At 39.3% G+C, this 15,445-nt stretch overlaps 1 protein-coding gene and 1 long non-coding RNA gene across 4 annotated transcripts in view; one reads left to right on the plus strand and one right to left on the minus strand.

The window, feature by feature from the left end:
* LOC135462068 (uncharacterized) overlaps positions 1-291 on the minus strand; it is an 11,660-nt gene extending 11,369 nt beyond the window's left edge. Inside the window, exon 1 of the long non-coding RNA XR_010443427.1 lies at positions 162-291. This is a non-coding gene — a long non-coding RNA (uncharacterized LOC135462068). The remainder of the gene's footprint in view (positions 1-161) is intronic.
* On the plus strand, positions 287-11,768 carry LOC135462066 (bifunctional apoptosis regulator-like). 3 transcript variants are annotated; one of them, XM_064739418.1, is made up of 8 exons: positions 287-519; positions 2,390-2,882; positions 3,452-3,638; positions 4,102-4,258; positions 4,761-4,909; positions 5,275-5,442; positions 6,423-6,619; positions 9,448-11,768. In XM_064739418.1, the coding sequence occupies exons 2-8, from the start codon at positions 2,488-2,490 to the stop codon at positions 9,614-9,616; spliced, it is 1,422 nt and encodes a 473-aa protein (XP_064595488.1). In that variant the 5' UTR covers positions 287-519; positions 2,390-2,487; the 3' UTR covers positions 9,617-11,768. The 3 variants fall into 3 exon arrangements, with proteins under 3 accessions (XP_064595488.1, XP_064595487.1, XP_064595489.1); XM_064739417.1 differs by lacking the exon at positions 287-519 and adding an exon at positions 764-963; XM_064739419.1 differs by lacking the exon at positions 287-519 and adding an exon at positions 1,524-1,629.
* Positions 11,769-15,445: the final 3,677 nt, after the last annotated feature.

Raw genomic sequence — 15,445 nt, forward strand, 5'->3', positions numbered from 1 at the left:
AGCCTATGTATATATTCGAACGGGGGAGATAAAAAAACTGGACTATGAACAACCATAAATAAATAAATAAATAAATAAACAAATAAATAAATAAAAATGAATAAATAAAAAGGAGGCTATTGTTTCGATTTTACTTTTGACTTTTGATTCATTTTACTTACTTTCCTTTTAGGTTTCTTGGAGCATCAACCAACGGTATAAAATGCATGAAAATTCGTCAATTTCCGCCAGATCTTACGGAAATTACCGAGTGGCGGTGAATCGGTTACACGTTGTTGTTGTTGTTTCATGGTGACCCTCATGCCGACAAGAAAGATAAAAAATCATCTAGGTTTAGCCTGACATTCGGGAAGACGAGTGCTAATAATAGACAGCTTCTATTTTCATTTGGATGAGGTTCACTTCTTTTCTCAAAGTGCGTTTGTCTTTTGCTCTCTTGCTATCTGTTTGGCTATATGACTTAAAATCTACGTGTTGGAAAATGTCAAATTGACAAAAATGAAAATGCGACATTCTGGGGTAAGTGAACGCGAATGCGTAGCCTGGTGATATAGTGTCAGTCGGCTATCACTCACTCGAGCTGTGGTGTGATGTTGGAACGAAGCACGGGTTTTTAACTCATGTTTTCGTGACATACATGACATATAGCTAGACTTTGTACCATGTTAACATTCCATACCAGGTTGAATTACATCCGTACATACATTTCAGACCTACTTCTCAATATAAGACCTACATTACTTACATGCATGCAGATATCAAGGGCAAGTAGGCCTAATCGACAACTGTCGCTTAACGCCACCTTTTTGTATAAGCGTCGCCCATAGTAAAGGAGAGCCTGCTATTCATGCAATGGACAAGATATTTTGCTGAAAGCTAAGCTTCAAATGGTTTGTCAGAGAAGCTCTTGGAGCACACAACCAGAATTCTAGATCACTTTGAATGGTAAAAGCTAACATGCAGGTATGTTGGTCTTCCTCGTCTTGTTAGAATTGGTTTAAACTGGATGGAACTGGTTTCAGCACACCTACAGGTGCCACAGCATACATTAATTTAGAGATAATAATAATACGGTACTAATATCTGTACTGCACATGCTAAACACTTTACTGTAGTTATAGTACACATGAATTCTTTCACATGACGACTATACCGTACATTCATTTAGGATGTGATAAACTTTTTAATTGTTACTAGTTTTCAGTGATGAAAAGAAATTCACAGCACCCTCAATATTTTGGCGATAAATATTTTAAGTAATTCTACTCCACGGCTCTTATCTGATATCCATTTTTTGGATAGTTCCATCTATCATACCATAGAAACTGAAGGTGGTTGCAGATTTAGTTAATTTATGACAAGTTAGAACTGTGGTGTATTTGTATTTTTCTTACCATCCTGTTACCCCCTCTTTCTAAATGGACTGTGACCTAATTACCATGACAAACATGCCATCTGCCAAAATTCCATGTCTTTAACCATATAAACAGTACAGAAATAGGAACTTTCTCTTCAACTTTGAAAGTTTATTATACCCTGGTGCTAGTTCTTAGTTAAAAGCAATAAGTATGGTGTCAATGTACAAGTAAACTTGTAACTTTAAAGGGGTGCTTCCATAAGAAGAGAATGGTGAGAGATAAGTGTTACCCATTCAGAGTTTCACTTTTTATTCAAATACTATTATCCTCTGTTGTAAGTTCTGTAGCTCTTAATCCATGAACAGGTTTTGTCCCACACCTGATGATGTATGGTGGTTACCCCTGGCATTGTCTGGTTTTTCTCCACGCCTGATGAGCTGTGGTAGTTACCCCTTGCATCACCTGGTTATGCTCAACACCTGATGAGATGTGGTGGTTTTCCCCTGCCATTGTCTGGTTATCCTCTACACCTGTGGTGGTTTCCTCTGTCATTACCTGCTTTTCCCTCACACCTGAAGAGTTGTGGTGGTTCTGTCTGACTTTGATGTGTGGTGGTTTCCCTCAGGCATTCACTACATCTAGAAAGGTGTTGTTATGTTGCAACTATTTGTTTTTCCTCCAGACAGGATGTATGGTGATTTATTTCTGGGATTCCCCTAGCTGACTTTGCATATAGTTGTGAGTAGATTCACTTATGAATGTGAATAGTATCACTTACAGAAATCAGCTGTAAAATCGTAAATCAGATATTTACTTATTTGAGTGGCAGTCAGGTATATGGGTGGAGGATCATATGGAGTTTCCAGAATAACTGGAATGACCATCCTTCTTACTTAAAGCTGCAGCCAAAATTATGAAAGTTTGGACTTGAGCACCACTTAGATAAATTTATGAGTGAAAAAAACACCTTTAGTCAATCAAGATATACATTTATGTAACATTTTGATATTTTATCTAACCTTTGTTTGCAGAATACTCCATTGAGATTACCAATCAGTGAGGGAAGAATCATAACCAAATACAGCCCGACCCAGGACTGACAATGACAAATTGAGACAGGTGTCTCATAATGTCCAGGGCAGAAGAAGTGCACATTGAGGAGGAGCGGCCAGAAGAGGGCATGACTCTCTTCTCTAGCTTTGTCGTGGGCAATAGTGATGACCGGGGAATAACTAACTTGAATTATAGTGAACCAGACGATAGCCTGTCCAAGAATGGCGAGAACGGATCAGATCTTCGTCACAGAGGACAGCAGATTGACGAGGACGTGCGGAGCTCTGTGGGTGTGGCCGAGTTTGAATGTTGTTGTTGTTATGAGCTGATGGTGGAGCCCACTACATTGGACTGTGGACATAGCCTGTGTCGCCACTGCCTGGCCCGCTGGTTCCTCCAATCTAAAAAAAAGCAGTGTCCTCAGTGTAAGCAGACATGGACTGGCCACCCAAAAGTCAACGTAATACTCAGGTAATGACATATTCATGATGGTAAGTTAACCAATACAGCTGCGTGTTGTGATAATGGATTGCCTGAGATGGTATGGTATTGAATAGAATGTCTATTTATTTTTTTGATTGGTGTTTTACACTGTACTCAAGAATATGTCACTTACAGTGTATATGATGGTGACCAGCATAATGGTAGGAGGAAACCAGGCTCGGAAAAACCAAACCATTCACAGATTGCTAGCAGACCTTCCCACACCGGCTGTTTTATCTTTGGCTATACATGTAATGTACAAACTAAATAATACATAATAAACATATATACATTTACAAAAGCATGCATGCATGTAAAATTGTATAGCTTTTGCTTGCACTCATGAGATCAGGATTTCTATAAAGTTGAGATGGCTGTAAGAAAATTAGTCTGTGTGTGAATTCTTAATTGTGTGTGTACAAAGTGATGGTCATGTTTTTAGTTGTGCTGGTGGCTCTTTCCATTTCATTCGTTCATTCACCAGAAAATCCTGTTTATACAGATACACTTTTTTGTCTGACAAAAGTAGTGCTTTGGTTTAATTTTGATTCTATCAGAAACACAATAGAGGTGCTGTTTAACACGGAATTGGTGGAGCGGAAGGCAGAGTTGTACTCAGATGAGGCAGTGAAGGACAAGATCCGTCAGTTTGACCAGAAATTAGCGGCCAGCCTTAACCAGAGTGGGGAGGATCAGCAGCAAGGCTTCTGCAGAGGGCTGGCCTTTTCAGTCTTCACCGTTCTGGTATGTCAAATCAAGTGTAAAAATATTCAGGTTTAGTTGGGACAAATGAAAGCGTGATGATAGTAAGAATTTTATTGTACAGGAATATTGGGAGGTCTGATAAAAAGAATTTATAGGATTGCCAGTCTTTACTGGGACTTGATGTAAAAGGGCTCATAAAGCTGAGAGAGAATTTATAGGTTTACCAGTCTTTACTGGCACTTGATCCAACATGGCTCTTAGGACCGATCAGATGGATTTACATAAAGGATATGGGATGTCACTAGCCCTCCACTAGTGGCATTCACATTGAGTGCACTTTGTAGGGAAAATATGTGCATGTCCCTTATAGCATGTCGGGGATCAGTCCTCGTGGTTAAGATTGTGGTAGGTCATCATCTATTATAAACATTTGGAGCAGTTTGTTTTGGTCATTGTGAAGTCACATTTGACAGTTGACATATTCTTGATGTATTTTGGATAGATCCTCTATCTGTTGTGGTACTGGGGACATAGTGATTATGATTTACTGGTTAATAAGCCCATCCAGCACTGGAGAGCATCTGATGTAGAGCACTGGTTGGGAGAACTTGGGACCTGGGCTCAACCATATGCTGAACGAGCTAGAGAGGCTGGGATAGGCAAGTACAGGATTGTCTGCTCTGTCAAATTATGTTTCAAAGAAAACTGGATATTCAAAAAAAAAAATAAATAAAAAAATAAAATGATCGTGTAATAATATGTAATGATAACTCCACAGGAATGATAACTCTTTTTTTATTTACATGTGTTTCATTTTATTTTATGTTTCATTATCAGATTAGGACCAATCGGATAGTGGTGAATGTGAAAGTTTTATCATGCCCTTTTTCATTTTTTTAAAGTGAACTGAATACATAACATGTAAGTTTTGACCTGCTGATTTTCAGTCCACACATTTTTTACATCCTAGACCTTGTAATTTAATTTTAGTTATGATGCCCATCAATGTTTATTTCATATCATTACTGTTGTATGATCAGACAAATCAAGGCCCAGAAATTTAAAGTTTGTCTGCACACAATCAGTGAAGTCCCCAGCATTTAGGCCTATTGGACTGGGACAGTTCAAGTTTTCAGAAATGAAGTTCTGCTTTTCCTGCAGATGGAACTTTGCTCATGAACATTGATGAGGAAAACATAGCCTCAGTCCTAAACATCACAACACCTTTACATGTGCGAGCATTTCTGTCTAGTCTCAGCTTAGCCAAGAGTTTGGGGGTCAAACCACCACAGAACTTATGGGATTTTAAGGTGAAGTTTGTGGATTGTCATTTACTAGAAATTTTTTGTGTAGATTTTTAAGGGACGAAACTGGAGGCACACATTTTGATGCTTTTACAGAGTATCCTCCCTTGGATAATGTTAAATATGTGAATCTAATCACGATTGATAGTATTTGTGCAATAAAATAAATCATTCAGTAACTAAAGTACCTTCAAGCTCACGCTGCGTAAAATGTGTGCTTTAATTTGTATACTTTGCATATTTGGGTAGTTCTAAAGTTCGTTTTGTTACTTTAAAGAAAGTAAAATTACCTTAAGTTTTATTCTTCAGCTTTTATACTTCATTTTTATTGCAGCTTTGAAACTAACTTTAGGGTTATCTTTCTGTTACAGGCCCTTTACCGTGGACAGACCCTGTTCTTACTGTACGGCATGAAGGACTTCCCTCGCGTCACTATCCTTTTCTCCTATATGTTTGCCTATGATGAAGTGTTTGTACCGTTTGTTCAATTCACCTGTCAGGCAGAGGGGGTCTCCCTGGATGAGTATCATGTAGGCAAGGTAAGGGCTCACACTCATTTTCCAAACATCTATGAATTCCAACCTTATGTCTTTGACAGGCGATCGCCTTTAACAACTCAACCATGGCCTATTCCCGTGTCCAGCATTTTTTATGCACATGTAGTGTAGAGCATACAATACCATGAGACATCATTATTGATGCAAACTGTGCATTATCTGGTTATTATTTATTTGTTTAAGAAGTACCTGAATTTTAAAGGAGAACTGCAGAGAATTTTAATATAATACGTATATGCAATTTGTAGTGTATGTTTGGCCAGAAATTAAACTCCCCTATCTGTACAGTCTATAGTTTGCTCAAAATGCCACATCTTGTCCTGTTTGGATTTTGGAATGTAGGAACATCAAAGTGGCCCTGGTTCATTCACATCGCCTTCACCAACGGTGAAATGTTCTAATATCAAAGAGAGATTAGCTATGGATATTTTCTAGACAACATCACAATGGGGACTTGTGGAGGTTTTCTTATTAAATATGCACACTGAATTATTTTCACAAAGAAAATTTCAGCAGTCTTGTACAGTAACAGAAGAATTTTTGTAAGAATTGAAAGCTTTGCAGTTCACCTTTAACTTTATAAACAACAGTTCAAGTGAACATAAAGCCTACCAGTATATATACATTGATAAAAGGAAATAGGGCACAGGTAACATAGAAAAATATTTTTTATAGTCTATAAAGTTTTGAAAACCGAGAAGATGGAGTTCTACATTGGGGGTATGGCATCGACAGGTGATTACATTGTAACTCTGAGTAACCATGTTGTAGAAATCCTTATGAACGCACCCTGCCACAAGGGGACACAGTATATGAACACACACCTAATGAGTCCTCGTTGTCATATGACATGAAACGCAAGCATACGTACATAGATATATACATATCTTCTGGTGTGTCAGCAGCTTTGAGGCCTTCATTATTGAATGTGCCTACATCTATAACCTGTGTTGTCTGCTCAGTTCCCTGCCCCCACAGCCTCCCAGCTGAGAGAGTTCATCTTTAAGCTGCTGCTCGTCCCTTACTACTTGATCATCTCATTCACCTGGCATTGGCTGGATGACCACTACTGGACAGCACGCCTCATCCTCATCAACTGTGTGGCCAGCACTATCCTGGAGATCATCTCCATCTGGAGGTTCCTCAAGGGCAACTGGAGGTATGTAAAGGCCAGCATTTCACATACACATTCGTGTATTGTACTGTGTACCACAGGTTTCAGTCTAACCTAATATGCAGAAGTACCCTATTTCTGTGTTCTTTTCGCATGCTTAAAGGATTGGTGTCCAGATTTACCAGTTAATCATAATTAGCTACACTCGAATATATTGTTCAATTGAGTTCAAAAAAGTATTTTAAAAAGTGTACATTAATCGCAGTATGCTACAGTAATATGGCACATAAATCCACTAGATAATGAGGCTGGTTTTGTGCATTTTTTCCGCCAACACTTGGTAGTCTCCGCAGAATTATGTCATACAAGTCCAACCGTTATGAGCCGTCAGAGATTCGCCATTTACCTGAGTGTTAATAAAGCTACATGTGTGGCAACAAGCATGTCGAACTTCTTCCGAAATGGTTTGCTGCTCTGCATACGGTTGTAAGAACAGGTCGTCAAAAAAACCCTGAAGTTATATTTTTTCAAGTTTCCCAACAGTTTTGTCTTCAGGAAGAAGTGGATTTACAATTCAGGATGTAAGGATTTTGTACCCATAAAAGATAGCCCCATCTGCTCTTGCCATTTTTCATCTGAAAGTTATGAGAGGAATACAGCTAGTGGGACTTCAAAAGATTTGGCTACCATGCAGGCTGCAGTTGACCAAAAAACTCAAACTTAACTGAACTTAAAACTGACAGATAGCAAATCTCTGTACAATAACACCGACATCCACATTTATATTGTACACCACTATATTGGCATGCAAGCAGGTTATTTGGAATGCCAACAATATCATGCAGTTGTCATACAGGTAGGAATTCAGAATACCTCTGGGAATAAAATGATATTTATTGTGATATTTGATATAATAAATGATATTTATTACAGAGGGAAAGAATAGTAAATGAATACTACAAAATAAACACATGAAGTGTACAGCTTACCAGTCTCTATTGCCAGTGTGGTTGGAACTGCCACAATAATTATAGATCAGATTCAACATCTGAAAATCCAGAATCTGAAGTCTGGCCAGGCATTTGAGGGTCATGAATCGGAGCATCAACGTCGTCCATTATGGGTTCAAACTGAAACAGTATTATATTTGCTTCTGAGTAGCTAGTATCTCGAAAATGACGCTGTTTTGATAGGAATTCCCAGGTTATTTAGGGGAGCTAGACTTGGGTTGGCTGTCTATGACGACACTGAACAGTACCGGGCGGCCAGATGGAGATCAGCTAGGTCAGTAAATCTATTATTTTGTGGGTTTAAAGCCATTATTACGTCTCTCAGAAGCCCTCCCACTAATATTCTGTTCAAAGAGATTATAATCGTAATTATAATTATAAATTAGGACAACTAGCTAAGTCTGGACTCTAATCCTTTAAGTTGGTATGCTCAGGCCAGCATTTCACCTACACACAGTGTGCCACAGGTCTGAGTCTGACCTAATATATACAAACACCCTTTTTCTTCAACCTTTTTGCACGCTTAAGAGAATCTGGAGGTATCCTAATTCCTAAGCTTTTTTGCATATGAAAAGGGAAATTTCAGTGCAATTTGTGCACATTTCTGATTTCATTTTGGAGACAAAATTACATTAGTTGGATTCTAATGCTTCACACAAAGTACAATTTTATCAGCCTACACAGAATAATCCCTCCAGAATGTGCCTGAAAAGCACTTTGTTACCGTGTGAAAAGGTTGAAGAATTACACTGTGTACAGGTCAGCATTTCACATACACATTCATGTATTGTACTGTGTAGCCCAGGTCTGAGTCTGACCTCATATTCACTCTTTGTATGTATTGTATTGTGTACCCCAGGTCTGAGTCTGACCTCATATTCACTCTTTGTAGGTATTGTACTGTGTAGCCCAGGTCTGAGTCTGACCTCATATTCACTCTTTGTTTGTATTGTACTATGTACCACAGGGCTGAGTCTGACCTCATATTCACTCTTTGTATGTATTGTATTGTGTAGCCCAGGTCTGAGTCTGACCTCATATTCACTCTTTGTATGTATTGTACTGTGTAGCCCAGGTCTGAGTCTGACCTCATATTCACTCTTTGTATATATTGTACTGTGTATCCCAGGGCTGAATCTGACCTCATATTCACTCTTTGTTTGTATTGTACTATTTAGCCCAGGTCTGAGTCTGACCTCATATTCACTCTTTGTATATATTGTACTGTGTAGCCCAGGGCTGAGTCTGACCTCATATTCACTCTTTGTATATCAACCTCTTTATATTCCGACTGATGGTGAATAAACGAACAAACATATAAAAATCAAATGTACTCTATTTCTTCAACCTTCGAGCATATTTAACCTGGTCGTGGTTGGTCATGGATTTTCTCCTAGACACTGCCCAGTTTCCTTACACCATAATGCAGGAATATTCCTGAGTAAAACACCGACCAAATAAATAAATTAATTTTTTTGGTCTTATTTAAGAGCAACTTTGAATGTAAAATATACCCATTTTATTTCTTTTGGTTATGGCTATAGTTTTTTTTTGGTGAGGTGTGTAAGAATCTTATTCCTGCTGCCTTTGTTGTGGCTTTATGGCTTAGCATTTGTCAAATACATGGCACTGCTAAGCTCCATTTATACATTGTACATGGATCTGAAATAATCCCACCTTCGTTTACTTCACGTATAACTATCTTGTGACGTTACTAAGTATAATTTGAGTATGTATTTGTAAATCGAAAAACAACAACACTCAAAATCACACCCTAATTCACCATTATTGTATGTGTGATATTATTTGTATCAAACAGGTACACATTGATTGATGGTGTTACCTCCCTTTGTCTACTTTCAGGTCCCTCTACAGCCGTGTGACGACCTACATCAGGAGCTGGCTATCTATAGGGCTGTTTGCCGCTGTCTGGCCTCTTATACCCGTCTTTTTCACAGACTGTATTTTTTATATTGCTCTCTTTTACTCGCCTCTGCTCTCAATAGAAAGGTTGTACATGGAATTTGTTTAGCATATGTGGATATTTTAATTTTGACCTCTGTCAGTGAGATGGCTTTGTTTAAATACAACATTAAATCGCTTAAATTCTCTTTCACCAAATATTTTAAATAGATTTTCCGGTGAATGTTTTATCCGTTACAAGCAGGTGTGAAAATCACTTTTTCTTTTTGTCTGAAGGTTGACTTCCTGTCTTTCAACTTGATCCATGGACCTGTAAGTCAAATTTTTCATGTTCTGACTTCCACCATGGGACTGTCATTTAGGTTTTTGATATACTATCTTTTATGATGGGTTGTCAGCCTGCCAGTCAAACTTTGACATCCTGTATTTTAAGACGAGTCATTGGCCTACCGGTCCAGTTTTTGACATTATGTCTTTTAGGATGAGTCATTGGCCTGGTGGTCAAGTCTTTGACATTATGTCTTTTAAGATGAGTCATTGGCCTATCAAGTTTTTGACATTATGTCTTTTAAGATGAGTCATTGGCCTATCAAGTTTTTGACATTATGTATTTTATGATTGACCTGAAATTTTAAAGTTTGAAATGGGCATTCTTCAGAAATAGGAGAAGTAAAAATCCAAATCCTGTGTGTTAGCAGTGAAAACAAACCCAAAACAAGAAACAGGGGGTGTGGACTCAGGTTACCTCCTGACAAACATACATGTACATATCCATCACCACTACTGCTGCTTAACAGCATATTATTTTAGCCTGCGGTGTAATTTTTTGATGTATAGGATCCTTGTTCTGTTTGTTCATTGTTTGTACATAAATGGACAGGTTTATTAGTCAAGTTGTATGTTCCCACCATGCAGAAAGGTGGCAGAAAACAGCTAGCCTAATGAGAAAGACAGGACTAGTCATACAGCAGACTACAGTGACTGTAAAGGAAGAATGACAGTGGTACTGAGGTCAGTGAGAATATATTATGGGTGTTTTTTTTTTTCTTTTCTTTTCTTTTGCCAAGTGAGACATAAAGTTGATATTTATTCTTCTATTTAACCCAAGGTACATGTACACTATGTTTTGATCTCCTTGATCAATACTTTTTTTGTGGTTCAGGTTATATTTTACAGAGTTGTATCATTTTACACTACAGCTGTGTGCAGACTTTTTTATAGGGTTTCACCGTTCAGCCTGGAGAAGGCCAAAATTTGGCCTACATGTACATGTATATCTGTAGGAAACACGACCCAGTACACATGTGGAAACTTGTTGACTGTTTAGCCAACATAACAATAGATGTAAAATATATGTAAGATATTGAAAGTTCTTTCGAATTCTGCCAAGAAGTAGAAGCAACAATTGTCATATAGAAGAGTCTAAGTGATTTAGTTTACCTTCATTTGAACATATTTTACTTCTGTATAGTTTGCATTTCTTGCATGGGAGCTTTGCTTCTCCTAAATAATTAGCTGGTTAGGGGTGTATAAAGGTGCTAGACCATTATGCTGTCCATTTTCCCACTTCTGGTATGGCTATATTGTATCTGTGATAAATGGTAGTGTTGTATTTGTTATGAGGAGGAAGTGGCCCACCCTGTTTCATCACCCTGACCAGTCTGTTGTTATAGAGGTATTGTTGAGGTTCCAATCTTTCATAAAATCGTTCTAGACAAGTTAGACATCAGCTTCCGTCTATTTCAGGGGAATGGTTTCAAACATTCCTTATGCCATTGTCCACCACTTAGAAATTCAGCGTTGGGATAAATATATGTATAAATATGTAGTTATTCATGTCTACACTCGCTATAGTCTCATTACTGAAGCATTGCAGTAGTGTCCAAAACCACCCATCCATACCTTGTCACTAATACCTTATGAAGTCAAGACTGCTAAATGAGGATAAATTATTATATTTTCATTATATTTTTGTCTGGGTACTGAGACCATATACAGCTATTAGCATGGATAACCGGTTTCCTGAACTTTATAATTTTCCTAATGTAGCTACTGTTGCTTTGAAAAGTTTGTCGGAAGTTTTCCATACCTATATCTGATCCCTTGGTATTTCAGGCAAGGGAAATGACGTCTCTGAGTAAAACTTCACCACAGAACATATAAATTTTAGACATAGTGATCACTGACCTTTTCATGCTTTTTTAAAAATTTTGTGTGATAATGACATTTATTCTTGTCTCAAATAAAGATACTGAAATTTATGGTTTTGGCTTAGAGTATATTTTACATTTGTTCGTATACATCAAATAAGAAAACTGAGTTTTCTGTTTCAGTATTCCTTTTTGCTTGCAGCATGCTTTCTTCGAGTTCACTCTTCTATTCACCGGAATACCTACCATTATAAAGTGCTATCATGTACGTGTTAGCCAGAAAGGCATGCTATATCTCTATGCTCAGACCAATACAGTACTTCTAGGCTTGGCAATATTTATAAACTGGGACGAGAACTGGTTGGAATTGTGTCACATCCATTCAAGAACCTGATAAAGTTTGTGTCTCCCGGTTCAGTTATAATTCAGAGACAGTGGAATAAATTTTGTGACCCTAGACTGAAGAAGGCGCAATGTATATTACAACAGGAGGTACATTTACCAAGTGAAATATGAACACGATGAAGCGATGAGTGCTGAGCATCAATGTATCACATTTACTCTAACTCATCAGTTGTTGAACCGGACGTAAAATGCTTTCTGTTATGGTAATCGTTACTAATATTTGTATTGAAATTTATTTTTTACGCCATATTTTAGCCTCACAGAAGAGACATACTGCTCTTGTCGAAAAAAAAAAAAACAGTTGAGAATTACAGTCAGTTTTTCAGTAGACTCGTGTAGCAAACCTATTCTTGTTGAGGCTGCCACTTGTGTACATTTTATGCGGATTGGGGAAAACCGAGACATTGCATCTGTATTAGTCAACTCACAACATCTCAGTAAGGTATTAGAGGATCTCTGATGAAGCTGGTGCCTTAACAATCTGCACTCCCGTAATGTATTTATACTTGTTAAACGCAGAAAAGGGCTCTCTGTATCTGTTCATTTTGTTCTACGTGTCATCGTTAGTGGAACGCGACAGTCAGAAAAGACAGGTATATCTCCCGTGTGTATATATCCCACTTGTGTTATCGGAAACGATAAGCAGCTAATAGTGTCCCACTCTCTTCAACATGATCTTATTCTGATTCTAGCACAATCTTCATCTTCTTCTCAAAATCGTGAATCACACAAGCAACTGGCGGGCTAGATTTTTACAGAGTATTATTATACGCGAGTGCTTCTCAAGATCGAAAAGCTGGTTATAAAGCTCTGGAGCGGAGCGATGTTTGATGGTGTGGGCATTCACGCCACTCCTGTCTGTGAAGAATGCGTGCTACCTGTGACTGAGTGCCACTAATGGGCTCACTAAGGCCATTGCCAACAATGATTCGGCCTGAGTGCACGGCCCTCAGACTTCACGTCTAAGCCCTGGCAAAGGTCAAGGAAATACACTCTCTTCCGGCAGCCAATGGGAATAATGCCAACGTTCATCAGCTTCACTGTTAAAGTGAAACTCTTTAGTTGTACCTGTGTCTGTCTATGGCTTCAGATCTTGCCCTAAAACATAATAAACCCTTGGGCACTGGTTGTGCAAATGATGTATTGAACGCTGAAGCAATGTTTGTATGTCATACATATGTAATATATGTGTGTTAATTTCAGTTTTACATTTTTACCGAATGGTTGTGTAACCCGGTAGCACCGCGAGGACAGTGGTTAACACATAATTTTCGTATACGATATGTTGTATACTGGCTGATCGGCACATTGTAGTGTTTAATACTGTAATCGTGTGCGATTGTGTTACCGTACTGAGCAGTTGTTTTATCATTAATGCATTTGACCACGAATATAGTGTGCATATCTGTACGTCAGATGTGGGAACCATTACCGTGGGTTTGTGGTAGGAGCGTCCGCTTCGAAGTCAGGATCAATCCCGAGTCGGGTCATACCGGATTTACAAAATGGTGATTTTTGCTGCCTCGCTTGTCGCTCAGCACTGAGAGGTGAGAGCAAGGAAACAAGACTGGTTGGTCCAGTGCCACTGTTAAATGTGGCTGAGTGGTGTGTCATGTCTGGTGTCTTCGGCATGATGCCTCACTATCGGCAACACTTTGGCACACATGTACACACACACACATGTGCACACACCCTATGACTCCATGTCCTCATATGACTGACAAATTCTTAAGTACGACGTAAAACCGAAGGCATACATACAGGTAGGACGATATACATGAAAAGCTGGTCTCAAATACGCACCATACATCAGTTAATAAATATGTGATGCATTAAATATGATCTTTTACAACAGTTTGTTTATTAACATTTGGGGGTGGGGGAGGGGGTGATCCCTGGACGAGTTGGTTAAGGCGCCAGCGCGGCGTAGTGACCCAGGAGCCTCCCACCAATGCGGTCGCTGTGAGTTCAAGTCTTGCCCATGCTGGCTTCCTCTCCACCAGTACTTGGGAAGGTTTTCAGCAACCTGCGGTTGGTCGTGGGTTTCCCTCCGGGCGAAAATAAAGTGAAATATTCTTGCGTAAAACACCACTCAGATCAAAAATCAAACTTAATATTGGTTTTGTGTTGGACGATGCTCTCTCTTTCTGGGTCATTCATTTAAGGCATTGCTCTTACCACAACTTATCGGTCTTTCACCACCGGGGTCACCGGCTCGAATCCAGCTCTAAACACCTCGGCTGCGTCTTTATATCAGGAGATTTGTAACGTTACTGTCAGAGCGCGGTGGTTTACTCCTGGTAGTTCGCGCTCCTCCACCAATAAACCTGATCCAAGTCCCATGAGTGAATTCCCGTAGTATGAAATTAATGTAGGTGTGATATCCGATCTCAACTGTTGAACATTTTGTGAAAGTGGGTGCAAATTTCTTGCCGTTCAGGTGTTGTGTGGTTATGACGTGTCACCTGTCCCTGTATTTATTTATTTGAGTGGTGTTTTACGTCGTACTCAAGAATGTTTCACTTATGCCACAGCGGCCATCCGCAGGTTGCTGGCAGATCTTCCCACGTACATCCGAAGAGGAAGCCAGCATGAGCTGGACTTGAACTCACAGCAACCGCATTGGTGAGAGGCTTCTGTGTCATTACGCTGCATTAGCGCGCTACCCAAATAAGCCACGGAGGTCCCCTTGTCCCTTTAGGACAGGGAAGTGTTAGTTATGTGATCTAGTTAATAAATTCCACATATGTGAATAATTGTATTAGACGTCGAAGCCCACATACATGAAACCTTTTTGGTGTTACGCACACGTAACTGTCATGGGAACATAAAGCCTACCCCGCACCCTTGTGGCTATGGCTTACAGGTAAGGCAAAAAGTTCCGTGCAAACTGATCTAGGGCTGGTTTTACCGGGCACTCTAATTGTAGCAGGCATGCATCCACCATGAATACAGGTTGGCTCGGTGCAATGTAGTTACGAGCATGTAACCCTAAGAGGACCTCGTGCAAATGGATCCAGATCTTTGGTCAAGCTCGTTTTATAATGGATCATTATGAATGTGTAAGAAATGGTCCATTATTTGACCCTTGCTTCCGCTGTCTGTTACATAGGTTTGTAGGTCCACTCCCCAGCGAGGTCTCACCTTGTGTGGGTTAATGCTTGGATGTCACGTTGCCAGAGAGTGTTCCCAGTGTGGAGCTCGCGCTCGTGCTAACCCCATGGTATTCCCGTGGGGGATTTCGTTATCAATGGTGTTGACCAGTCATGGCGAAATCTCATGTCATATTTATGTCATCTGTCTACCATACTGTAATATTAAACCCATTTTTTTCCCTCTCGGAGGACGCACACTTTGAAGAGACAATACATTTTCTTTCCCGA

Source organism: Liolophura sinensis, chromosome 1 (genome assembly GCF_032854445.1).
Source record: "Liolophura sinensis isolate JHLJ2023 chromosome 1, CUHK_Ljap_v2, whole genome shotgun sequence".
NCBI lineage: Eukaryota > Metazoa > Mollusca > Polyplacophora > Chitonida > Chitonidae > Liolophura > Liolophura sinensis.

What these genes read in the sequence shown, in the direction of transcription:
- LOC135462066 (XM_064739418.1), top strand. Translation starts at nt 2,488, where the DNA reads ATGTCCAGGGCAGAAGAAGTGCACATTGAGGAGGAGCGGCCAGAAGAG. An exon ending in AGCTAGAGAGGCTGGGATAG is followed by an intron (nt 4,259 to 4,760) that starts GCAAGTACAGGA and finishes CTTTTCCTGCAG; the next exon opens with ATGGAACTTTGCTCATGAAC. An exon ending in AGAACTTATGGGATTTTAAG is followed by an intron (nt 4,910 to 5,274) that starts GTGAAGTTTGTG and finishes TTTCTGTTACAG; the next exon opens with GCCCTTTACCGTGGACAGAC.